This window comes from Chaetura pelagica, unplaced genomic scaffold, assembly GCF_000747805.2.
Source record: "Chaetura pelagica isolate M959 unplaced genomic scaffold, ChaPel_1.0 scaffold278, whole genome shotgun sequence".
In the NCBI taxonomy this organism is placed as follows: domain Eukaryota; kingdom Metazoa; phylum Chordata; class Aves; order Apodiformes; family Apodidae; genus Chaetura; species Chaetura pelagica.
Window position 1 is genome coordinate 2,471,661 of NW_009954497.1, and position 25,991 is coordinate 2,497,651.

At 36.8% G+C, this 25,991-nt stretch overlaps 1 protein-coding gene across 1 annotated transcript in view; it reads left to right on the forward strand.

Annotated features, from left to right (window-relative positions):
* The window catches only part of AHCTF1 (AT hook containing transcription factor 1), a 36,012-nt gene that overhangs the window by 4,073 nt on the left and 5,948 nt on the right, over positions 1-25,991 (forward strand). Inside the window, exons 5-33 of the mRNA XM_010004610.1 lie at positions 1-182; positions 1,432-1,548; positions 2,162-2,246; positions 3,702-3,852; positions 6,025-6,157; positions 6,245-6,426; positions 6,904-6,965; positions 7,902-8,030; positions 9,782-9,872; positions 9,957-10,046; positions 10,209-10,349; positions 11,142-11,246; positions 11,988-12,081; positions 13,510-13,633; positions 13,749-13,805; positions 14,954-15,100; positions 15,832-16,019; positions 16,177-16,321; positions 16,413-16,544; positions 17,678-17,825; positions 17,912-18,062; positions 18,569-18,676; positions 19,168-19,360; positions 20,586-20,780; positions 21,194-21,620; positions 22,108-22,147; positions 22,953-23,049; positions 23,978-24,065; positions 24,690-24,874. The exon at positions 1-182 is cut by the window's left edge and continues 1 nt beyond it. Of these exons, the coding sequence (XP_010002912.1) occupies positions 1-182; positions 1,432-1,548; positions 2,162-2,246; positions 3,702-3,852; positions 6,025-6,157; positions 6,245-6,426; positions 6,904-6,965; positions 7,902-8,030; positions 9,782-9,872; positions 9,957-10,046; positions 10,209-10,349; positions 11,142-11,246; positions 11,988-12,081; positions 13,510-13,633; positions 13,749-13,805; positions 14,954-15,100; positions 15,832-16,019; positions 16,177-16,321; positions 16,413-16,544; positions 17,678-17,825; positions 17,912-18,062; positions 18,569-18,676; positions 19,168-19,360; positions 20,586-20,780; positions 21,194-21,620; positions 22,108-22,147; positions 22,953-23,049; positions 23,978-24,065; positions 24,690-24,874 (3,987 nt within the window). The remainder of the gene's footprint in view (positions 183-1,431; positions 1,549-2,161; positions 2,247-3,701; positions 3,853-6,024; positions 6,158-6,244; positions 6,427-6,903; positions 6,966-7,901; positions 8,031-9,781; positions 9,873-9,956; positions 10,047-10,208; positions 10,350-11,141; positions 11,247-11,987; positions 12,082-13,509; positions 13,634-13,748; positions 13,806-14,953; positions 15,101-15,831; positions 16,020-16,176; positions 16,322-16,412; positions 16,545-17,677; positions 17,826-17,911; positions 18,063-18,568; positions 18,677-19,167; positions 19,361-20,585; positions 20,781-21,193; positions 21,621-22,107; positions 22,148-22,952; positions 23,050-23,977; positions 24,066-24,689; positions 24,875-25,991) is intronic.

The window sequence follows — 25,991 nt, forward strand, 5'->3', positions numbered from 1 at the left end:
GCTGAAGTTCCTCAAAGAAGAGAAACTGTGACCAGAGAAGGGAGACATCTTTGTTTTCAATTACAAAGTCCTTCAGGAACAGCAATATCAACCCTGAGCTACATAAGCAGAAGCAATCAGCTTGTTGTAGGTTGTTCAGATGGCTACCTGTCACTATGGAATATGAAAACTTTGAAGAGGGAGTAAGTATAGGGCTTTACATTTGGCCCTGCCTGGGAGTGCCGGGGTCTCACTTTTTGACTTAAGGAAGCATGTTAATTTAAAGAGCTTTTTCAGCTTGGAAATTTTGAGTAATGGAACTTTTAGAAATCCTCTTCTGTTATAATGATTAGGTCATGCATGGAGTAAGTAGCCCACCTTCTCCCCAGAGGACTTGGATTGTTTTCCTTATTTTATCAGTGGGTTGAGGAATTGTGGAAGGCATGCTTCTTTGGATTGTGTCAAGCAGTTAGGATGTGATAGAGCTGATTATTGTAAGGCAGTTTGTTCTATCAGTAGTATTCACTGAAACCAGGAAATGTGTGTATTTTGATAAATCAAATTCTATAAATTATTTTTTAGAACCAATTCTTGCAATTAGGGCATACATTGAAAGGCTTAAATATGTTAATCTAATGTGATTTAGGTGATAGTATTATTTAAAGTGTCCTGGATTAAAGTAGCCAGAAAATGTATTCTTTCCTACATTTCAGCCTTGGCCAAAATAGAGATGAACCCATTCCAAGGAAGCGATGCACGTGATTGCAAGTTTGCTTGGAACACTTCGAGATGAGAATAAGGCACATGTAAATTTATAACAACAGCAAAATTAAGAGATTATTTTTTATCTGCCAAAGAGCAGCCTGACTTGAGATATTTGACCAATTTTAGATAGCGATTAACTTGAGCAAATCTGCAGTGACTGACTAGAAGCAATGGGATGCATACAGAGACAGTGGAGGAATAATTAGGTGGCAAGACTAGATTGTGTGGAGGTGCAAATAATGTTTGTAAGTCTGAAAGAAAAATGCTTTACATACTCCAAGTGGAGGAATGAGCAACTACTTCTGTTTGGTGGTGTTTTAAATTTGTTCAGAAGATATGCATTTTAAGTTCATTATTGAAGATTGCTACAACAATAGCAAGAATCTTTTATCTGGCAGCTGAAGAAATCGTTTATGTACTGTCCTGAGGCAGAGGAAGACACAAACTGCATTATTATTGCATTTGTTGGGACAGTGATTTTCTTGCTTCTTGACTTGCATAAAAAGTAGTTGCTTCCTTGACTCATGTGTTTGAAATGGAGGTATGATCTTCTCTACTTTGAGGATAAGCATGTAAGGAGTTTTTTTCTCAGAAGATGCTATTTCCCTTCTACAAGCTATTAGGACCAGGAGGCTCACCTTTTTTCTTTTTTTTCTTTTTTTTTTTTTTTTTTCTTTAAACCCGTAGACATCACTCTCAGCTAGAAGGAGGAAGAATTCCTGTTTATGCTGTGACTTTTCAAGAGCCTGAGAATGATCCTCGCAATTGTTGCTACTTGTGGGCTGTTCAGTCTACACAAGAAAGGTGAATAAAAACTTACTATAAGCCACTAAATTTTTAAAATATGTGTTCACATACAGTTGATACATACAAACTTATTTTATTTAGTTGTGCAGGGGATTCTTTCAAGTGCAGAAGGACCTGCTAGTTCCTACCTTCTGAAAGAAGGCAAAGCAGCAGCAGGTGGCTCTGTATTTGTACTTGCATTCTGAAATAATCTTGGTTGTTTCTTGATGATTGCTTTATGATCTGTTTGATGTTTGCACCAGAATATTAAAATATCCTAAAAGTAGTTGTGGCTGCAGATCTCGAACACTAAATGTGCTGATACAACAGGCTGCGCTCCCTAAAGGAGGGGACCTTCTACCAGCTTGAGCAGTCTTTGAAGCCTTAGTGAGCCAGTTGAGCTCACTTGGCAGAGAACAATCACTCTTCAGCAGAAAAGTCAATGGTCTCTTGCTTGTCTAATAAGTCAAATCAGAATGTGGAATTACCATGTTTTGGGAAGTGTTGATTTTTTTTTGTTATTTCAGCAAGTGATTGCTATTAAGAAAACATCAGTCTACGTCTGATGAAATGATAGTGAGGACTATAAAGGAGCTTTATAATAAAATTCCATGCTTTAAATCTTTTTCAGTGAAGGTGATGTTGTGAGTTTACATCTGTTGCAGTTAGCATTTGGTGACAGAAAACGTTTGGCATCAGGACAGGTCCTGTATGAGGTAAGACATGCTGCATGGATGTGAAAAGATGAAACATAAATATATCATGCTCTAGAGGAACAGAGCTCCCTAGTTGAGTTCACTGCTGCATCTCTAGAAGTTCTCTAAGCACTTTGGCAGGTTGATGGGAAAAAGTTTCTTTAATGTTTCTCCAGTTTCACTTTTGAACTTCTGCTTTGCTGTATCCTTTTTTGTCTAAGGTTTTTTTTAGTTACAGTCTTAGTGGGAAACTCAATATCTTGTACTGTGTGCTTGTTTGGGGGAAAAAAAAAAGGTTGTAAAGAAGGAGGAATCTACTGTTGATCCATGTTAATGAGATACAGTTTCTAGTTTCATTTTGGAGTTTGATCAGTTCATCTCATTGGAAAACTTTCTTAACATTTTAGTACTAATGTTTTACTACAAGTCACTACTTCATGTCTTCCATACAGTGAAGTTCCTTAACTTAGATTTGCTTGCCCCAGAGTGGAAACTTTAAAATATACTGAAAAAAAATTGCTGATTAGGTGATTTAAATGTATTGTATGAGATCTTATGAGAATGTGCTGTTTCATGTCGGTTCATTTTAGAGCTCTGAAAGTTTAGGAAACTTGTGATATATACTTTTTACATTTATTTTTTTTTGTTAGTTTGTTTGGTTTTTCTTGTTGATTTGTTGTTTTTTTTTTTTCCCCATTGCAGAGTAACAATCAACACATTCATGTGTTGTATGGTGAACAGCTTGAATGACTGCTGTATTTAGAAAGACAGTATTTCAGCTAATGCTTACTTAGGGAACAGTGATGCCAGAGCTTGAATGCAGTGCTGCCAGGGTTTCTGTGTATCTCCACGTAGTTTACTTTGAGCAATTTGTTATCCTAGATGCATTGTCCAAATGCATTCCATGTCATCTCTATTTTCCTCTTTTGCTGTTGGCTGTGCTTGGTGAAGGAACTGAGGGATATTTCATTAGTATCTGCCAAGATTAGAGGAGGACCTGATATGAGCTTACATGGTGTGCCTATAGGTAATACCTCTCAAGCTTTAGCTGCTGTAATGCCATGACTTCTCTGACTTCATTGGTTCTTTAGTCAGGACATGGAGCAAATAGCTTTGTTTGTGTATGTGTTGCATTATTTCAGGTATCCCTTTGTAGGGATAGGTCTATTTAGGTTTGTAAAGAAACCTTGATATGGCAAGGAATTCTACAAAACATGTTTACATATGAATAATGTTAGGGAAATGCTATATTTTGGAAATATGCAAAGCCTTTCCAGCCAGACTTACCCATTGCAGTTTGACATTTAATTCTCTTGCACATCAGATTTGGTTTGTATTTGCCATCAGGAATTAGCTCATGGGAAATACACCATGTAACATGCATATTATATTAGATACATGCTTTCTTTCATTTTTAGGTATAACATGTTTTTATCTCAAAATGACATTTTGTGTCTTCTTTTATTTTTTCCCCAGGGTTTGGAATACTGTGACGAAAGGTACAGTTTAGATCTCACGAGTGGAATCTTTCCCTTGAGAGGACAGACGAGAAATACCAAATTACTTAGCTGTCAGACTGTAGAAAAATTCCGCAACCATGTTGACAGAGAAGACAGCCTAAATGAAGGTTTGTTCGGAAGTCTGTGATTGATTATTCTAAAATTGATGGTTTTAGAATCTGACAATGGATGCTGTTCTGAAAGTCTCCAGTGTCTCTGTAGTCTAGATTGTTTGGAGTATTTAAAAAGAAAAATTAGGTGCTTAATTTATATGGGACCTCTTTGAAGGAGAAATTAGGTTTTATTTTATGCTTGCTGACATGCTGTAGGAATGTATGCTGGGGTCATCTATATAATGCTGGTCAGTAATTTTATTCCTTCACCTATTGTCTTTGAACAATAAGATCATTCTCTCTGTTGCTTAAGGATGTTACCTGCACATGTTTTTTCCTTTCAAACTTAGCCTGCATCTGCATCCAGCTAGTGGCTGGTCACAAGTGGTGTTCCCCAGAGCTAAGTATTTGGGCCAGTTCTGTTTATTCATTAATCTGGACAGGGGGTTGAGTGCACCCTCAGTAAGTCCGCAGATGACACCAAGTTTGGTGGGAGTGTTGATCTGCCTGAGGGTAGGAAGCCTCTACAGAGAAGTCTGGAAAGGCTGGATTGGTGGGCTGCGGCAAACGGTACGAGATTCAAGAAGGCCAAGTAATTTAGTGGTGGGATTGGTGGTGTGCTAGGTTTATGGTTGGATTTGACGATCTTAAGGATTTTTCCAACCTAAATGATTGTCTATGATCTGCCTGTCCATTTTTAGGTTCCTACACATACAGCTTCTTAAAGCAGTAGTTCTCTTGTCCACCTACACAGTTAAAACTCGTATGGTGTCTTTCATTATCTTTCAAAAATTAAATATGTATATCTGGGTTTACAAACTCATTTATGCTCTGACCTTATCTTTGAGCCTGCTGCAGTGGTAACTTCCATAGCTGGTTGTTTTGACCTTCCTCTTATAGCTGGCTGTTTTTCACCTTCCCTCTCTTCCTACTGGTCTTAACTTACATTTGATGTTACAAAGAAAAGACTTGCATGATCTTTTTAGGATATTTCTGTTTATTAGTTTCAAGATAGTTCAAAGTGATAACTTCCATCTCTTTTTCTGTGCTATCCTCTATAAGCACTGTGTCAAAATCTAATAAAAGCACCTTTGGATTTTCTCCACTTCATGTTTCTGTGGAGAGTGCTTTATGAAAACCCACCAAACAAAACCCATCTGCCAAATAAAATCCAACAAAAAACCAAAACCACCCTAAAATCAAAACAACAAAAAGAACAGTTCTGTCTCCTTTTTATGAAGTATGAGACATGGAGAGATACCAGTAATTTTTATGATAGTTTTGAATTAGCTTTTTTTAGAATCTGTTCAAGTTAAGTTTTAGTTACACATGAAAGTCAGTTGGGTGTGGGTTGAGGCTAGCAATGAAGCTGTCTTCAGAATGATTGGAATAATTGATATCTTCAAAGGCAGTTTCAGCAGCTAACAAAACTGAAATAGCACAGAAGCTCAAAATGAAACATAGTAAAGTGTGTGAGGATCCCTAAAGGGTAATAATGAATTCAACAGAGAAACATTTTGGCAAACTAACTGTCTTCTTCCTTACTCTCTTAAGGTAAATTATATACCACATACTTTGCTTACAGCTAGAGAATGCATTGTCCCTTGAGAAGACAGACTGTCCTGCTTACTAAGAGAACTGAAGTATAACGTTGTGAATGTTTTATGTTAAAATCATAATTCCAGTTTCCTGTTTGGTGGGTTTTTTAATTAATTCTGTGTGATAATTGTGCTCTTTCATTCTGAATATCCTGGAAAGGAGCTGTTCTTGAAACTTGTAATAGAGTAAAATCTGGAAATAAATAATGCCAGCAGAGTGATACAAGTGTGTGTGATAATTATTTGCATACTTTCTGAAAGTAGCAATGTATGTGTCCCTAGTATATTTTCTTAAGTGAACTGTTCATCTAGCTAAAAGTCTTGTTAAACTCAATGTATGGAGAGCTTAAGTAGCAAACAAATGTGTCTTTAGCTTTGAACTGATACAATTTGAACAGAAAAAGGGACAGTATGTCTGAAACCTGTTTAGACATGTTTGCTATTCCCTAAATCTTTTAAATTATTCTTAGTAAATGTTGTGTTTTATGAGTGATACAACAGAATTAAGCCAAAATAGAAAGTGGTGTGTTAAAAATATCAGATATATCGTATTTTTTACAAATAAGAAACCATGTCTTGTCTTTTACAGTGGTATCTCCTGAAACCAGTGTGTCAGTCTTCAGTTGGCAAGTGAATACATATGGTCAGGGAAAACCATCTACTTATTTGGGTGTATTTGACATTAATCGCTGGTATCATGCTCAAATGCCAGATTCACTCAGGTAAATTTTCATTAAGTTGTTTTCAATAACCCTACAAAGAATTAATTTGAAAATTGGTGTTTAGCTTATGCACTTGTTTTCTTTAAGGCCTGAAGAATTCCTTCATGATTGCTCCTATTTTGCATTGTGGTCACTGGATACTGTAATAAGCATGACTTCTCCAAATCTCATTTTGGACATTCTGGTACATGAGCGGAGTCTAAGTCGGGGAGTTCCTCCTTCTTATCCCCCACCTGAGCAGTTTTTTAATCCAAGCACCTATAATTTTGGTAAGTATTACATAGCTTTTAATAGTGCTATGCTTAAATCAAGGTCAAATGCCATTATTGGTTATTCTGTTAATTGTTTGTAAGTCAGAACCCAAACCAAACAGAAAAACCTCCAAACCCCCACAAACCCAAGTCATTATGTTGTACTAACAAAATATTTAATATTGTGAGACGTACCTGTTGGTCTGAAGAATTTTGCATTCTTGTGCTTTTGTAATGTAGCCTGTGAAGTGGTGATGATTTATTAAATGAAATTACTTTGAACTGAATTTCAAAGCATAGCACCTCGATAACACTTAGAGATAAAATTTCTACACACAATAATTTATTTCTTTTTTTTTTAAGTTGTAAGTGATCTGATGAAGAAAATGAGTACTCAGTTATATCTTTCCAATTAGTACTATTTAATAAACGTAAACTGGTCATAGCATAACTGTGAGAGTATAGAAGGTTGTCAAATACTCATTGTTTCTGCAGATGGTACGTGCTTGCTGAACTCTGGAGTTGTTCATATGACGTGCAACGGCTTCCAGAAGGAGGTGATCTTTTACTGTATCTCTGTTGAGAATGTCAAGAGATGTATCTTTTCTGAGTTTTCTGTTGCATTGTTTGAGTGTCAGAGATGGGTTTATGCTCATCCTGCCTGTCCACATGCATAATTGCAATTGTATGCTGCCAGTTTTTTTTACATGTTAATGTCTTAGGTCCACTCCTGGGACTGTAAAACTGCCATTGCCTTTTGTTGAAGCATGATGAGGGAGTGAATGTCTAGAAAGTAATACAGTGTTGCTCTAGGAGCAAGAACAAAAATGTTGTGGAAGTTGGGGAAAGCTATTACTTCTTTGTTACCATCAGTCAAACACTCTGCATCATCATGAGTCAGGAATTTCATCTCTGATTAACTCAAAAAAGAATGGAGAAAAAGAAAAATTATTTAACTATTTGAGAACAAATGAACAGAGTTTTTTTCCCAGACTTGGCCAGATCTGAGCCACTGCACAGATTGTGAAAAATAATTTTTAATTGGATTTCAGCTCACTAAATCTTTCCCATATCAGCATATAAGCATAGAAAAGGTCTTTCAAGTTGTGATTTAAAGTTTTGCGTCAGCTTATGTAGAGTGTATTTTATATCAGTGTTCAGGGGAAAATAAAGGCCTGTGCATTGACAGAGAAGCTAGCAAACAATTAAGCATTGCAAGGGCTGAGACTTTGTTTTTCAGATTTTTTTAAAACAAACTTTAACTGTTTCAGGTTTGGTTTTTTAAAATAGACTTTTAACTGTTAGCTTGGCTGCCCTCTTTAAGGCTCTGCAGAGTAATGCTTACTCAAATTGTTAACCTAAAGCATACTCCTGGTGCCAGTTTGCTGACAGTTTAAGTGAGCATGTGGGTTATTTTTCTTAGTGATTATCCGGAACCATAGTGACTGAATAATAATGCCATCTTAATCTGTAGTTTTTGATGGATGTTTCAGACCTTGAATTTTTTGAAGAAATCTGGTCCTTCAATACGTGAAGCCATTCATGATAGCTACAATAGGTGTCTTGTAGCTGGCTTGCTGTCTCCAAGACTACTTGATGTCCAGGCATCCAGTTTGAGTCAGGTGAGTGCATACCAGGCAATCAAGGAGAAAATTAAGCCATCTTATGTGATGGGTCTGTAGAGGGTACAAGACATGATAATCTGATTTTCGTATTATTACAAGTTGCATTGAAATGCAGGTGTTGACTTCAGCTAGCAGAATAGTGTAATAGTGTTCTTAGATCCAAACTACTGAGTTTGACTGGGATCACTTGCCAGGAAGTGGCTTTGGTAAACAATTGCTGTTGTCAACTCTACCTCACAGTTTCATCACTACTTCCCCTCATTTTCCCTTCATCACTAGGCTTTTCTGCAGCCTCTCCAGTGTGCTACAGTAGTCTGATCTACTGATCTTCAACTGCCCTTCTGTTGCTGCAACACCTTAATCCCCATTATCTCATGACACCTGCTACCTTTTATCTCCTTTATCCCACCATAGTGACTTCCCCTCCCTCTGTCATAGGATTTCCATTTGCAGTGCACCAACCTTTCTCTTTTATCTGAAGAGTTTCATGAGAATTGGAGCCTTTGTGATGAACAGCCCATGTTCAGCCTGGCAGGACCTAAGCTAAATGATGACTAGCTAGCCCTCATACAGTGGAGCAATTAGTAGGAAGGGCAGACCAGTCTTCATGTTGCCCTCACCTTCCTGCCTACTGGATTCTTCCCCAGATTTTGGAAGTGTTTTAGGCCAAAAACACTTTCTCACAGTGTGGTAGCTAGATTTCTTGGCAAACTAACCTAGTCCATAGACAGTTTATTTTGCAGGAGTGATGTAGACTCTTAGATTCAAATTAAGTGCTCTGATGTCAACTCCTGTATGGAAATAATTGGAGCAATCAAGAACATTTTTAGTAACCTTTATTGAATTGTGACTCTTACTACTCTGAGGCATGTTATGCATCTGAGCAGTGGTTTCTTTTGAATGCTAAGAAGACAAATTTCAGAAGGATGGTGAAGAAGCTTGGTTTGGAGTTATTTGCCAAGATAAGTAGTAGTTGGTATTGTTGTCTGAAGTCAGTTTTCAGGAGAAGATGGAAACCATGACACATGTATTCTAATGTGTAGAAATTGCTTTGAATGTAATGATCTTGCCTAGAAGGGAAAGATACTTTTGAATGTATTTTAAAAAAACAACCAAAAGAAAAATGTAAAATTTTATGAAGGATCATTTTGCCTGAAAAGAAGTATCAGAACCCCCTCTAAAATAAGCTACTACTTCATATTGCATGTCTGTGCATGCCTGTGCGTTATCCTTCTTAAGGATTACCACCACTACATTATGATACAGTATTTGAACAGCCTGAAATGTAAACCTATTAGAATTTAAATGCTTCACTTGTGTAATTTTTAAAAAGTATAAGTTAATGTTTTTGGGTGTCAGAACTGCTTCATGTCTTCATAGTCCAGCAAGCTGTTTGACCTTTCTGTCCCCTTCATGCATTCCTGATGGTGAACTTCTCTGCACAAACTGTGTAACGAGTATTAGCAGAGGATGTTACTGAAAACAATTGACTGGAGCTCAGTAAATTAAAACTCTAATGCAGAGACATTAGCCTTCAGGAAGTTGAATTGTCAGAGTAAAAGTTAAGGTGTTCCTCAAATCAAGAAGCAGCCTCTGGCTAGAATTAGGAATGTGGGATTAGTTGTGTATGTACTAATTGACTTTGTGATGTCTGAATGGGTATGTAGTTAGAAACAAATACTTACTGTTGATGGTTTGGATATTGAAAGTTTGAAAGATTCTAGTTTTATTTCGTCTGTTATGTTTAGGAGGAGCAGTTAGAAGCAATATTGTCAGCTGCTGTCCGGACAGGTTCTTTAGAACTTCTGACTGGATTCATCAAACACTGGATATCTGAAGGTAACCCTTCTTAAGTTGCTTTGTTGTTACATTAATTTTAGTTTTAAACTATTGATTCATTTATTTTTTCTTGTTTTTTTAAAGAGCAGCCAAGTTCTGCTGCTAATCTACGGTTTGTTCTGGAGTGGACGTGGAACAAAGTGATCTGTACAAAAGATGAATTTGACCAGATATGTGAGTACTCATGTAGTCATTCTGCAAGTATAAAATAATTATTTCCAACTGAGCTTGTTCAGTAATATGTCGGTATATGGTACTGCATGCAGTTCTTTAAATGTGCTTTGAAAGTCTGAGATGGCTCTGCCAGCTAATGATTGAATATTTATCCTTGGAAAGGTGTTGCGCTGTTCGATGGCTCTTGCAACTTCATTGATCCACAGACATTACAGTCTCTTCAGCACTGCCAGTTGCTTTTGAGCAACCTCAGCACAGTCTTAAACTGTTTTCTAGCAGAAGCACAAGAGCTTACTGAAAGAGGTTTGTAAAAATAATACTTTGTCTCTTTGGTATATTTTATTAACATTTGGAATTAAGGTTGGGTTGTAACTGTGGCACCATTTTTATTTTGTTGGTTTTGGTGGTTGGAAGACAGGTTTTGCTGGGACAAGGGGCTTACATCTGAGAACTTGTGACTCCCACTTAGTATACATTGAGTTCTGGGAAATGGTTTGTTGTTGGATTCATGCAGGTGGGTAGGGGAAGCCACCTTCCCCAAGAACTGGGTAGGCATCTGGGTTGAAGTTGCAGCAGCTGAATGTGGGAATGCTGTAAAGGATTATTTTGAATTCTTAGCTAGCAATTTATAGTTGTGCGCAAATATTGTATTGAAAACTGCTAAAAAGTAGAGAGGACACATAAATGAGTAACTTGTAAAGTAAGCTACTTGAGTTTCTCTAGCTTTTTATACTGTTAAGTTGTTCTTGATATATTGATAAATAAAAAAAAAAATAGTATCCCTTTGCTGTAGTAAAAACCTGCCATGTGAAAAACACGTCTTGTATTAATGAGTGTATTTAGTAGTCCAGACTTCTTTTTATTTTAATCTGTAGTGAATCTGGTTCTTTTCAGGTTTGAGTTGTTTTTTTTTCCCTTTTGACGGTGTTGATTTTTTTTTTCTTAAAGTAAGAAAATGTTACAGAATAGAAAATGAAAAGACTGAAATTAAAAGATTTCTGCTTTGATATTTTTATACTTTCTGCTTAGTGTGATGAAGGGAGTTCTGTAAAAATGAAAGGAACTGCATAACAAAAATTTTACACCTTTTTTCAGGTTTTACAAACTTGATGAACAAGCAGGTGGTAACTGGCCTAATTTCTTTGTATGCACAAGTGGTCATTTGGTTCTGTCGCTCCAGTCTCCTTCCAGAGGGTTTAGGTAAGCCTAAATTTCAATGTATTTCTAATAAGGAAATTATCCAGTAAGCGATTCCTCTGAACACATTCTTGGCCATGCTTTTGTAAATGTTTCATCAATAACAACTTGTGTTAGTTCAGCAGCAGGGGATGCTGAAGTCCAGTTGCTTAAACTGAGACTGTAGTTTTTTTCAAATGCATGGTGGAGTAGAGCACAACCAGTTTCTTTCCTGGGTAATGTTTTCTTTTTTAGAAATGTCAATAAGCCTCTGACTTCAGGGAGTTTGTTATGTCCACTTCTTGAAATATATAGAATTTTAAACAAATAACTCGTAAAAAGCCAATACTGGAATGCTTGTTTTTTTCAGAATCATTACCTGCATATTTTAAACTTTTTAGTTAATTGCTTGAGGAAAAAACATGCTTTGGAAATACTTCTTTAAAAGAATGGATTATAAATTCTATTGTCAGCCTTGATTGTCTTACAAATGCTCACATGACATGTTCAAAAAAGCCCATTCCTTTTGAGAATTGTTTTCTTTATAGTGAACTTCAGCTTACATGACACCTTTAGAATGCTGCAACTGTAAACTTGAAATGGCACTTGAGACAAGAAGGAGTTGTCTTGTGTCTTGCATTTATTTTATCAAAAGCAAAAACAGGATTGGCTTTGTTTGTATGATCTTCTGTCTTTTTAGTCAAAAACTTTTGTTTAAAAATGTGTTGCTACTTCTTTAACTTGTTTTTATTTTATTGCCTGTAGACGACAGCATACATTTGTCTAGACCGTTCTACAATTTTCCTCTGATTCAGGGCTACTATACTAGTCATCGAAAGAAACTTGAGCATTTATCAAGGTGAGCCCTATGGGAAAGCTCTAAAACATCTCCACTGCCAATTCAGAAGTGGAAGTGAATGGATTTTTTATTAAGACTTGTATTTGCTGTGCTGAACGCATTTGCTGGCAGTACTCTTTACCTCAGTGATGCATGTATTCTGTTGAGCTCAGAGGTTATTTTCCTGTGTTAAAATATTGATGTGTACCTCTGCTTAGGACCATTTGTTGATATTGTAATTTTTTTGGTGGCGTACGTAATTCATTGGCTAATCCATATAATTTGTTACTTCTGAAAAAGACCATGTGATTCAGGTAGGATCAGTCGTCTCCAGTTCAGCAAACAATGGTGTGAGCAGAACAATTGTTTTGGATACAGAAGAAAGCAAGTTAAAAGAAATCCACTGCATTCCTTTTGTTGACTAGTTACAGATGGTAATATTTTTATTGGCCTAAATCTCCTACTCGCAGGTACATTTGTGTAATTTGGTAAAATAGTCAGAGTTGCAGTTGGCACACCTAGCAGTCCACTGGCTATTGTGTAGAAGTCACTTCCTAATGTAAACTCTTTCCTGGACAGTCTTACTAGCATATAAGTGGTATGCCTTGGGTTAGGTGCTACTAGGTTTTTCTTTGGAAATTATGCTGAAAACTAAATAAAGACCTAAAGAAGCTTAGGCTATGGCACCGTGAACAAGGTGTTGCAAGATGGGTTAAGGTGGAACTTCAGTATATTAAGTATTGACTATGAAGTTTATCTTCTTTACCTTGCTAGTCAAGTAACTTACAGGCTCATGTGTTCTTTTAAGGAATACAGCATCTAGTGTGCTATTCCTGCTTTTTATCTTCAGGAAATTAAAGAGTAGCATCACAGTCAGCAGAGGACATTGGTGGACTTTTGAAGAGCATAATTTTTAAAAGTTCAGCTATTTCTAATTGTAACAATATTTGTATAGAAATGTACATATTGCTTAAGAGGATACTAAAATTTACCTGTATGCTCAGCTTACTGAAAGTTAACTTTTTCAGTAACAGAAGTGAGTTGCTGAGAAGAAAATCTGAAATTTCCATTATATTGTCTCACAGCTGTGTGTTGGAACCCTCTAATTTGAGGCGTTAGATTTGTGTTAGAGAATGGTTCTGGGCTCGTTTCCTCTCTTAGACAGTGGTTATTTCTGGCAGTTAATTATGTGTCCCCCTGCATTGTACTACAAGTAATACAACAAAAAAGAAAACCTGAAAGCTAAGAGTTCATTTCAACTTTTCCCTTAGTAAATTTCTTTCACGGCTATTCCAAGTCATAATCATGCCTTTTTGTGTTTGTTACTTTCATTCATGGCAGCCTTTTTTTTTTTTTATTATTATTTTTTTTACTGGAGAACATCTGTTACACTGAGAGGCTGGAATTAGTGTTTTACTCTGTCCAAATTCTTCCTACCTTTTGTTCCAGAGGAAAATGGGATTCTGACTGCTTGATGATTGATGGAATGGTTTCCCAGTTAGGAGATCAAGTGGAGAAGTTGTGGCAGAGAGATGAAGGAGGAACTGGAAAATACCCACCTGCTAGTTTACATGTCAGTCTTAAGTTCATTTAAAAAAAAAAACAAACAAGAATCCCTCCAAACCCCACCCAAAAGGCAATGGTTTATGAAAGACAGTTTATTGGAAAAATTTAATTTTTCATTTCAGGCACTGCTGGATCTCTATTTGCTAGAAAGCATTGAAGAAAGCTACAAACATTCAATTGTATCCTTTTTTGTTATTTTTATTACACCTTTAGTAGATGCACATAAATGTTCTTACATGTTTCTCACCTGCATGTTTAATAACAGTTTTTTTAATGCATGCTTCAATCACAATGCAAGTGAAAACAGTTTATGAGTGAAGTCGTAACAAGAAGCATTATTTTATTGCTTTGTACCGTGGATTTATTTTTTTTCATGTTTTGTTGCAGTCTTTTCTGAGATAAGGAAACAGGTTTACTAAGAAATACCTTAAAGATAAGATGACCCTTTAGTTTTTCTGATAATTTAGGCACAGTTTTTAATTTTTTTCAAGCACCTATATCTGAAGCAAATGGCTACTTGCTAGAATGGTGCACTAAAACGTGCTGCTTCAGAGCAGAAGGATTTCTTAACCAATACCTGATATTTGCTGAAATAATTGATTTTCCAGCACACCTAGCAGTGCTTTCTTTTGTTCTGTTAAAAATGCAGGCACACGGAATAATAAACAGGGATAAAAGTCATTGGGGAGAAACTTAATTTTTAGGCTGCTGAAATATACAGAATTGTTGTTGTTTGTTGCCTATTGTGAGAAGGGAGCATAGAGAGTGAGGGGTTTTAAAAACTTGTACCCCAGGGCTGTCTTACTAGAATTTGTCCCTATAAACATGTCAGAAGGAGAAAATGACACTGCCAGTGACTGAACCCTTACTGTTTTACATCCATTGATAATCATTTGCATCTGAGTTGTATTGTAACAACACCATAATTTACATTGTTTTATGTACTCTGCAAATGAGGGGAAAAATTACAACTGTACAATTTGTTTGCTTTAATAATTGAGCACTGGAAGTTCAAGTGGTTTGAATGTCCAACTTGTAGCTCCACTGACTAAAAAAGGGAGCCTGAGTTTGTAATGGAAGTTATCTAAAGTGAACATTTCTGAATGCCTTTTGGAAACCAAAGACTGTTTCTGGTTATTTATTTAGAATGCCGTTTTGTTGCTAAGGTCTTACTGTATTTAAGTACAACAGCTTAAAAGAGCAAGACCAGTACATGCGTATTTTCTGCTTCCTACCACTTTTATAGTCTTAGGATTTTTTCTGGATTTAGTGGTGTAAATTTTTGAGCTTACAAATTTATTAGCCTTAATTAGATACTTGATATCAGACAATTTACTTGCTGCTGGATATCATGCATTCCGTTCCAAATAAAACAGAAACTTCAATTGACTCCTTCCCAACTGCCTTTTCTATCCCCTGGGGTCTTGTTAAGCTAATTCAAGGTTTTTGGCTTCTAGATCACAATGATTATGAAGTAAGTATGGTGCAATTTAGTTGGACATCTGTTGCAGTTCAAAGTTGTGATCTATACAATGATTATAAAAACTTGGTACTTAGCTAATAACAGGCGCTAAAACATTAGAGGCTTTTTCGTAGTACTGCTGTGACATCTTCAGTGATAACGATGATTTCAAATTCTCTTAATTACTGTGATGGGAAATAGATTACAAAAAAGAAGAAATCAACTTTAATAATGCTTGATATTTGAATTTTTAAAGCCATCTCTTTAAATTGTCTTCAGCAGATCAGTTGAGTACTTCTCAAAATCAGTGTTGTTGGTACTTGAACTATTAAAACTATAATCATAGCAGCAAGATTTGAGATGAAAGGCTGGAGAAGTGGCTTCTGAACCTAATTAATTTGTTTCTGATGCTGAAAGTTATTTGATTGTCATTATGTCAATATAATGTTTGTCTGGGAGAATAACTTATTGAGTAATGTGTTTATAAAAAGCAGTGAGATTTGAATAACCTAGAAAAGCATTACTTACTCCTGTTAAAGAGACTTGCTTTTTTCTGTATGTGTAACTGAATTTTTTTTGTACAGCTACTTAGGAGCTTTTATTTGCATGTCCTATATCATGTACTTAATTAGCCATACAAGTTTATTTAATGTGCATTCACCCTTTCTTAAAAAGCTTCTGAATATTTTTGTTGCCTGCATGTATTTAGCTGTTGTAATATGCCTGTTCTCTAACTTCTACAGAATGCACTGGCCCTGCTCTTTCATCCAGCTACAGTCAAGACTGTGTCATGGCAACACACCAGAATTATTCAATCCCTTATGTGCCAAGGAGAGCATAGACGAGCCCTCAGATACATACAGATGATGAAGCCATCAATGTCAAGCAGTAGTGAAGTGCAGCTTTTCCTCACTGTGTTGTTGTCCAACAGGTAAAGAAATATATCCCACCATTTTGGGATACTGTGAAAGGTGGCAAACAAGAATACAAATCACAATCCCCTGAATTTGCTTTAAACTTTGAATACAGTAACTTTGGAACATATTTTTGGTTACGCTATTAATATTCCTTTACATCTCTAATTTTAGGTGCATGGTGGAGGCTTGGGGTCTGTTGCATCAACACACCACTAAGTTAAATGTAGAAGAGCTATTAAAACACATGTATGAAACATGTCAGGAGATGGGCCTAATGGAAGACTTACTGAAGCTGCCTTTCACAGCCACTGAACAAGTAAGTGTGGTCAAGAGCAAATCTTAGTTTTCTCTTTGAAAAGAGAAGAGCCAGAACCATAATTAATTGTGAAATGTGTCATTTCTCATAGGAGAGTTTGGAGAAGTTTTTACAGACCAGTGCTGGTGTTCAGAATCATGAATTTCTTTTAGTCCACTATCTGCAACGTGCCAATTATATCCCAGCATTACAGTTGAATCAGTCCATGAAGGTTAATCTTATGGTAAGCCTAAAAGAACTGTTGACTGTGCAAGTTTCTGTTAGAGATTACTTAAGTTTTTTTGGTAGTACTCAACTAAAATCCTAGGAATTAGGAGTACTAGGAGTAAGTTTTTACACTTTAAGTTACAGCTGAACCTAGAATTTGAACAGTATTTTACTACTCCAAAGCTAGTAGCTGAAGTTACAAAGTAAATGTTACAGACCATAGTTGACTCCACTGAAAATAGTTTCTTTGCATCTGAGAAATAAATGTCTTTTCTCTCAGTCAGTCATATAATTCAGTTATTCACATATGTGTGCTATTTATGGTTTAGATAATTGAAATTGTTTGTGTCCCTGCTTTCTGTGGAATGAAGAGTATGTTGTATGTCATCTTGCACACAATTTTTCTGGCTGAGAGCAGTCTGGATGCCAATCCACAGGTGAAACTTGCCTGGTGGTTTGTTTTGTTTACTATTTCCTCAAGTTATAGCATGCTCTGCAATTCCACAACTTTCATTTTACTGCATTTATGGCAGGAAATCATACCTCACTTCTGTTTCTTGAAACAGCCAGATTAAATTTGATATCAAGTGAACTTTGCTTATGGGTCTGTGATGCATTTGCTGTTTTCTGGAACTGTAGTTTTCCAGTGAATTAAACTTATAAGCTGGTTTTGGAAGTTTTGATTCCTGCATATTAAATCTTTCATTCAGTCAGATGGTGGGTGTAGGTAGCTTTTTCTTACTTGTTTTCATGTTTACATCATTTTGTCAAAGGTAATTTGCAGTTGTCATGTATATTCATTCATCTTGGGCATTGGTGTTTCGGGAAGAAACAGGGAAAGCCTGCGTTTTTAAGCCATTTGAAAACTGCAGGTGGTAACAAGTGTATCAGAATACGGTTCTGCAGAGCGGCAGAACAGTTGAGTTGTAGGCTCTGTTATTATTCTAGTCTTGCTTTCAGTTTGCTCAAGATGCCAGGTGAAATCGGTGTGTGCTGATGGGTAGAACTTGCTGCTGTTCTGTGTAGTGGCTGTGTTTTGCCCTATCCATAGAGGCAGTTTAGTCGCTAACTAGATGTAGCATAGATAGTTCTGTACAGTGAACCGCTTTTAATGAGTTATCTTTTTGCCTTAAACTTCTCATTCTTCAGAACAATTGTGATCCTCGCTTTAAAGAGCGAGCAGTTGCCAGAAACTCTATATTAGACCACTATGGCAAGATCCTCCCTAGGGTTCAAAGGAAGCTGGCTGCAGAGAGAGCCAAGCCTTACCATTTGCCTTCGTCAGTCTTCAGAGAAGGTAATTTTTGGAGGGGGGAATACAATGAAAAACTAACCGTCACTTTGAAGACACAAAGCTGATATTTTTTCTCTTTTGCTTTACAGTCACAAGACCAAAGCCATTATCAACAGTAACAAAACAAGCTAATGCTGGAAATGTGAATACAAGAGCAACTTTCATCAGTAATGTATTGTCCAAAATCGGAGAAGTATGGGTAGGAAATGAGCAGAAAACCAGTTTCTCACGACATGATAGGTAAGCAGCCTTCTAACAAAGTTTTGTCTTGAGTGACGTGCTTGGAGAAAGAAAAAAATCCATGCGGATTATGTTGGTGTTTTGGAGGGAAGGTGCACCTGAATAAAGCTTTGTTTGGCTTTTTTGTGTATTCAATATAGAATTTAAGAATCAAGGCATCATCAGTAATATATGAAGAGGGAGGTTGTCTGCTATGATAATCTTATTTATGGAAATACACATTTACATGACAGTAAATGTATTGACAGTGTTTATGATAGTTGAAACTAGAACTCTGATGACCATCAAATTATTGGTGTGTGGATTTTGATAGGCTTAATTGTGCATTTTACCACTTTCCAGTTTCTGCCTCTTTTTTTTTTTTTTTTTACTTAAAAATAGACAGAATGGTAGGGAGTGGAAAAGAGTCTGGTAGCTGTCTGGTTATTTAGCTGCAGCTAGTTTGGGCAAATAAACTTTGGAATTCAGGGAGATGAAAGTCAGTTATGTTTTCCTTTTATTTCTAGCCCTAGAACTGCAGAGGCACCAGTTATAAGGCATCCTCTCCCTGATGCAGAGTTGTGTGATGCATTTGTTGGGACACCAGTTACAAAATTCTCACGGAAATGTTCCAGGTATAGTAGATCTATGGAATGAATACTTCAAAAAGGTTCTTGCTTCTCATATACGTGTATGTGTGTATGCTCTGAAAACACTTTCTGTGTTTTCAAATTGTTCTGTTTGCATTTAGTTTTTATCTGTTGAAGAAAAGCTGAACTTAGGAAAACAACTAATTAAGTGGTCCCAGTGGAAATGTAGATGAGTCTTCTTCTGGCATGAGAATTCCATCACTTGTGTGACTTAAAATTGGATTACTTGCACCTCAGAGACAATGATTTGGGAAATTAAGTAGGCAGTAGTAAAGTAGGCAATGTAAAGAACTAATTAAAAACCAGAAAAAGCCTGTAACTTTTTCGAGGGCCTGAAACATCACCTGAGCAGGGAAGGTTTACCTGTATTTTGTGTTCATTTAATGGTTTTCTTATGTTTCTTCTAAGATTTCTTGAGCACAGCATGATTTTTTTCCATGTATCTATTTTCATATTTTAATTGTTTGTCTTAACAGATTGCTGGATTTGGTGGTTCGTCCTGTTCCTTCATGTTCTGTGCAGGATAATGGCTGGCAGTCACCATGCAGAGCTTCTACTTCATTCATGGCATCCAGCCCACTAAAATCATATATGCATGGTTCCATGTCACAAAAGAATTTTTCAGGAGCATCAGAGTTGAATTTACTAGAAACTCCTCTAGTGGTTAAGGTTTGTATTTAAAAAAAAACAGTAACAACCAATCAAACTAAAAGCCTGTAAACTTTGTTTAAAACGAAAGCGCCGAAGTATTTATCGCAAATGCTGTTGGATTCAAATTGTGGAATGTTGTCAGTATGTGTGTGGTTATTGTCTACACAGTTCTTTTGGAAGCAGTGCGTTTGGGAACAGTCTTGAAGAGGGAAAGTTTAGTTCTGCCTTAATTGTGGTATGCATGTGGTCCCATAGCTTTGTGAATTACACCTGGTTTTATTGCATGGAAAGAAATAAGTGAAGATTGGACTTTTCACCATGCCTAGATACTTAAAGATGCAATTTGTAGCTTCACCATCTCATTATTTAAAGTGCTCAATATGTCTGCATAGCTAGACTTGCATACCTACAAGCAAGACATATGTGCTTCAGTTTCTTAGTCAAGTGAATGACAGTCTCTGCCAAATTCAGTGATGCTTTTTTGCAGTAATATTAGTTATTGTTTGTGTTAAACTGTATTTCCGTTCACTGCTGTCAAGCCCTTATCAGAATATAACAGAAATAACACTTGTGTTTTCTTGGTGCTGATCTTTTTGCCTTTGCCTAGGTTGGACAAAGTAGTTACGACCTTTCTGAATTACAGCCTTTTTCTTACTATTAAATTATATCTGTATCATTAAGCTAGTTCCATTATCCTCGTTTAAACCCTTTTGATACTGTGAAATCTATTTTGAGCTAAGGTAAGAAGAAGTAAACACTTCTGGATGAAGACGTGTAGGTATTTTACAGCAGTGACACTTGATACAGTCTAGTGCCCAGCTTGATGAATTAGTGAAAAAATAAGCCATTTTCCATGGCAGTATTTTCCGTCCCTGTATCCAGGGTGACCTTTGTTGCATGCCTTTTAGAAGAGCAGTGTAGAAATTGCAAAACTTACTGGGATGGGAGGTAAAATAGCAGTCAACAAGATGCCATATCCTTGTTTCTTCGGGAAATTAATTTGAAAATACAGCATTTTCTGTTGACATTAAAAAAAAAAAAGTGCTAGAAACATGAAGAGCATGTTTTTTTTATTCTTAAGGTTTTCATGCCTTTGGAAAAAGAGCAGTGCAGAGGCAAACTTCTGTCCTCTCTGCTGGTACAGACTTGGTTTGTAATTTAAACGAACACTTGTGGTAAGTGAGGGTTTCAGTTTTGAAGATTTAACTGGTTTTAAAGTAAATGGTTTTATTTCTTTTCCTAGAGGGCTAAAGTTTTGGCCACATCTGCTGGTTTTCCTGAGTTTACTCCTCAGTCTATTCTCAGATCCAGCCTTCGCACCACACCCCTGGCAACTCCCTCTGCATCTCCAGGCCGATCAGTTACTCCTCCTCTACGAGCAAAGGAACCTAGAATATCTTTCAGAGAAGAGAACTCACATGCAAAATGTACTGCTGGGGTAAGCTGGGCTGTAGTTAGTGATTTTTACAGTTAAAGACCTTATAGACTGTGATTTGTTTTATTGGTTTTCTCAAAGTTTGCCAAAGCTTCTATTGAGACTTGAAATTGCAAATCAGAATGGCAGGTTTTAATTTGGTTCTTGAAAACATGGCAGTGATCCCAGTGAACAGCCTTGAGATGATAGTCAGTATAAGCAGACACTTCCAAGACCCACTGCATCTTACTTCTCCAAGGTCATGGAAGCTCAATGAGTAGTTAAAAATGTCATTAATTTTTCACACTCAGCTTAAAAAGCTAATGTAGTGTTTAAGGTGGTAGTTGTAAATTGTAGTTTGTTCTGTTTTATTATTATTGCTTTGACAAAAAGTATATGCAGATAATTGATTGGAAACTTTTTTTTTTTTAATTAAGGTAACAGAAGATGATAAAGCACTATGCGGAGCTTCATCTGAGCATCATCATGGAGTGGTGGAGGGTGCTTGGTTTGAAAGTAGAGATAAAACAGCTCTTTTTACTCTGAGAAATCCTGAGGATGATCGTGCTGAAATGGAAGAGTCTGCAGAAAGCATACCTGGAGATGGCTTGGAGAAAATTGATGTCAGCAATGAAAACAGTAACTTCTCTGCTAGGTCAGACCAAACTACGTTGGAGTATCATGATGCAAAATCACCTGGCGATTTTGAAGATGATGTCATCTTTATAGCTGCTAAACCAGCTAATTCTTCTACTGAAGACGCTGCCAATTTTCAAGAATCGGAGAAGGAAGAAGTCCGTGAAATGTCTGAAGATAAACCTTTCCAGTTCGAACAACCAGATTCATCAGAGCTAAGAGAAGCTGGTGTGTTTCATATATATGATAACCTAAGTTTTTAAAGTTTTCAGATGTCTCCAAAAGGTTAAATTACTGATGTGTGCAGCAGTTAACGATGAGTGTTCACAAATGTCCCAGGCATTTCCTTATCCTAGGCTTTTAAAATTGCCACTGTGTTTTGAGCCATCTTCTAGGTGTCCTGGACATTATTAATATATACTGCTTTTGGCTGGTGTTTCTTCTGTGTAATTACAGCTGAAAGGCAGCAGTGATTGGTAAAAGTTTTGAGAGGGATACAAGTTGAAATGAGGCCTCTGGTTATGTTTTAGGGGTGCTTCTGTAGGCTGCCAAGTTTTTTGCAACAAGTTTAGTGGAAGTAATATTTTTACTAGATAGATTATTTTTCTTAACCACCTCCTTAGTGCTCAGTTAAATAGCTTTTTTCTGGAAGTGAGTCTGCTTTTGTATCTGCTTCTCATTACAGCTATGCTTGCTCATTTTGCTGTCTGAACAGCTCGTGCAACCTTTTCCAAACCTATTTCAGTTGGTCCTTGGTAATTCAGCTTAATTCCAGCCAGTCCAGCTGTTGAGCGTGTGTTCGTATGAGCAGGTCTGCTGGCAGATTAGAAGAGGTGTAACTCACTAGCTGGTGAGTGGTGATCAAGAGCTGGGAATGGAAGTAGTACAGGAACGGGGAGAAGGTGTGCCAAGACAGCTACAGTCAGTATTTGGCAAATAGAGCTTAATCTGTTCAGTTCCAGGCTGTCCAGAAAGGTTGTGGAGTCTCCTTCACTGGAGACATTCAAAACCCGCCTGGACACGTTCCTGTGTGATGTGCTCTAGGTGACCCTGCTCTGGCAGGGGGGTTGGACTAGATGATCTTTCGAGGTCCCTTCCAACCCCTAGGATTCTATCTGTTGAGATAAAAAAAAGGTAGCAAGAAGCTGGGTTTCAACACCACCAGTCAATCACTAGAGAAAATAACAAAACCTTAGATGCATTCTTGTAGAAGAGGGAAAATGGAGTAAAGAAAGGAAAGAAGCATTGCTGGAGTGAGATGAATACACAAAGAGAAATAAGAAAACTTGCTACCCAGTTTTAAGAAGGAGGGGTGGTCTCTCAAGTTGCTGTGTATTTGGTCTATAACATAAAAAGTTTAGTTTGCAAACAGAATACCAGTGGTCATTTCGTTGACTGAAATTATGCATCAGAGTTCTGATTTTACTGGAAAGAATCCTGTGCAGTTGAAGTCTTAGTAGCACAATTTTGTTAGATCACTGTGCTAGTTAAATGCATAAAGGCTGACTTTGAAGTCATATGAGCATTTTAAAAGAAACTATGTTATGTACAATTGTAAAGTCATCCATCTGTTTTTGTAGGATTTGTGGAAGAATCAAATGTGGAAAGTCTTACCCTTCCTGAGGATGGTAAAGTGGCATTTAAAGCAGCAGAGCCTGCTCCTTTTGGGACTGCTAGTGAAGGGTAAGTTTATAAAATAGATACATCTTTGGGTTCACACAACATGTAATTGCAGGCTTTCCTGTGGTTGAAACCTGTAAGTTTGGCCTGGTATTGGTTCTTCCTTATGTTCTGAAATATAACTGCTTTTCCTTTCTGTCTGTGAACAGAACTGATTTGGCATGAATGTAAATCCAATTGACTAGCTGTCAGTTTGAGCCCTTTTTTCTCAAGTAATTTCAGACTCAGGTACTTAATTCAACAGCCTATATAAAACTTACACAGTTTGAGGGTTACTAAGCAGATGCTGTGAACATAAGCCCTACTTTAGTCTGACAATTGTGTAGCTACAAGTTACATTTGAGATTCCTGTAACTTTAGCATGTTTATTTTGTGGTTCGAATACTTTCCAGCAGTACTTTAGACAATTTCTGTTTTCTGCCTGTGCCAAATTAACATGTATTTGTTTATAGAAAGGGAATCAGTTTTCTTGCCAGATACTTAAAAGCCGCAACTGCTTAGCGATTAAGAGATATTGTTAGCAATGAAGTATCCCTTAATTTCAACTGGTATTTTACACCGGTACAAACTGTTGTTCAGTGTGTTCTGAACCTCCAGTAAAGCAGTTGCACTCTTTCTTCGGAAGACAAATAATAGGGCATTCTTTAATACAGCTCTGTTGTTGTGTTGTTATCTAGTGTTAGCTGGGAAGAGTGTTAAGTGCTTGATTCATTGCATAAAATGCATCATGAAGTGAAGGTAGATGTGTCAGTAAAGGGATTCTGAATTTTTCTTAATTGTTTCTATGTTGAAACTTTAAGATTTTACAGTGAGAAAGTTATTTCTAAAGGTCTTCTAGGTTTGTTTTGAAGCTTTATGATTAATTTCTCTCTTTCTGTTCATGAAGTGAAACAAACCACCAGGAGTCCAGAATGTCTTCTTCATCTGAAGAAAAAGCCATACCAGTTGCAACAAATCCACAACTTCCTGAATCCCCGGGGGCAGAAAATAAATGTATGTACAGTATGTTGGAGTTGTTGTGTGTGAACTCCTGAAGTAAAATGTGTAGTTTGCCAGACCCTACATGTGTCTCAGATAGAAGCAGTACTAGCATGTTGCTGGTAATTTTCATTAAGCTGTAGAGAGACTACTCTCTCAAAGAAATTCTGTGGAGAAAATGCATAGCCAATGTTCCCATTCTTGGTAGAGACAGTGGTGAAAAATGGTAGTGTTGAAAACATTAGAAGGAGACATCAATGTTTGTTTTAATATTATACACCACTACTAATTTATGTGCTGTAAGATTCCTGCTTGAGTTACTGCTGTAAAAGTTGATGCATTCTCAGTATTCAGGCTGTAAAAAAGAACTAGCTATGTGTGTGCCTTTCCAACCACCCTTTTCACTGGTGTTCTTTTTCTCTTACGGATTTGCCAGCTGATTTTTTTCTTTTTGTTTTTCACTTGTGAATCTGCCTGATAGACCAGATAGTTCTGGCTTCTAGTTTTTGGAGAAAGCCTGATGTATGTGGCAGTATGGAGAACTCAATTGTTGGCTTCTGCTCTCTCTGTTAATTTCTGTCACTTAAACCTGGGTCATTTATATAGCAGTTAAGTTAAAATTTTATACATTTCTTCCAGCTGTGGTAAGTCTCCTTGACAGTGAGGATGTGGTCAGTACTCATTCAGAAAACCGCCCTGAGGGGAAGTTTGTGGATTTACCTAAAGAACATAACCTAGAAGGAGCTGAAGTGGAAGAAAATGTTGCTTTTCCGCAGGAAGAAATAACTGTTTCCAGCAGTCTTCCTAAAACACAGGAAAGTAATGTAAGTTAACTGTTTTCCTATTTTCTACAAAGTAAGAAAATATTTTGCAAATTGAGGACAGTTCTGTCCTACTGACAATTAGAAGATACAGAAAAAAGCCTCAGCTTCTTTCACTGATTAACACAAGTTAAAACCTCATTCTGTAAGGGCAGATATATTTATCTCCTATGCATTTTCTGTACTTATAACACAGAATAAAACCTGTCAAGACTTGGCCTTTTGAGAGCTGCCTGCTGGAAAAAAACCAACAATCTAAAGTATTTTTTAAAATAACCATGAATTAATTTGGTTTGCTAGAACTGAAATGTTTCTTATTTGACTTGAAAAAAAAACACAGTATTTTTAATGTTAAAGACAGAAAGAAATATTGGGTAGTGCATCTGTTCGATACTGAGGGCCATTTACCAAATGGCTGAATGATGTGGGAACAAAACTCATTTCAGGATCATTTAGGTGCTTAGATCCTTTCCAGTTTGTTTCCTATTAACATAAACAGAATTCCCAGTAATTAATTAGTTTCACCATCAAGATATTGCCAGCTACCTTCTCTTCTTTTGTTAAAAAAATAGTTTGGTTTGGTTTTTTTGAGCATGTGAACATTGTAAAATGTGAATTTTAAAAGGTTGTTCACAGGGACTGAAAATTAGAACTACAGTTCTCTACTTGTCCCATGTTTTTCCCTGCTGTGCTTGCTTCTGCTGGGGCTGAGGGGTCATGGATTCATTGTGGATGTCCTCAAATACCTCATAGACGATACTGCAGGGTTCCTATAGCATTATAATGACAGGAATTAATAATATTCAGAGTGAAATACAAGCTGAAAGGTAGGTAGACCACAAATAGATTGGTCTTAAGTAACAGAAAATGCTTTTCAGTGTCCCAGATTTCAGATTAAGTAGTCACTTGTTCAGCTCGTCTCAGCTTTGGGATTTTGGGAACATTGTAGAGAAGATGGTTATAAACTTGTGAATAAATAATTTATGGAAGTAAATGAAAAATTGGTTATGGGAAGAAGGAAGTAGGTACATGGAATTGTCACAAAGCTTCTTCAGTCATTCATGCTAGCAGTACAGTGAAAGTTTTTCTGATTTGATTAATAACTGGTTGTCATGGTTTA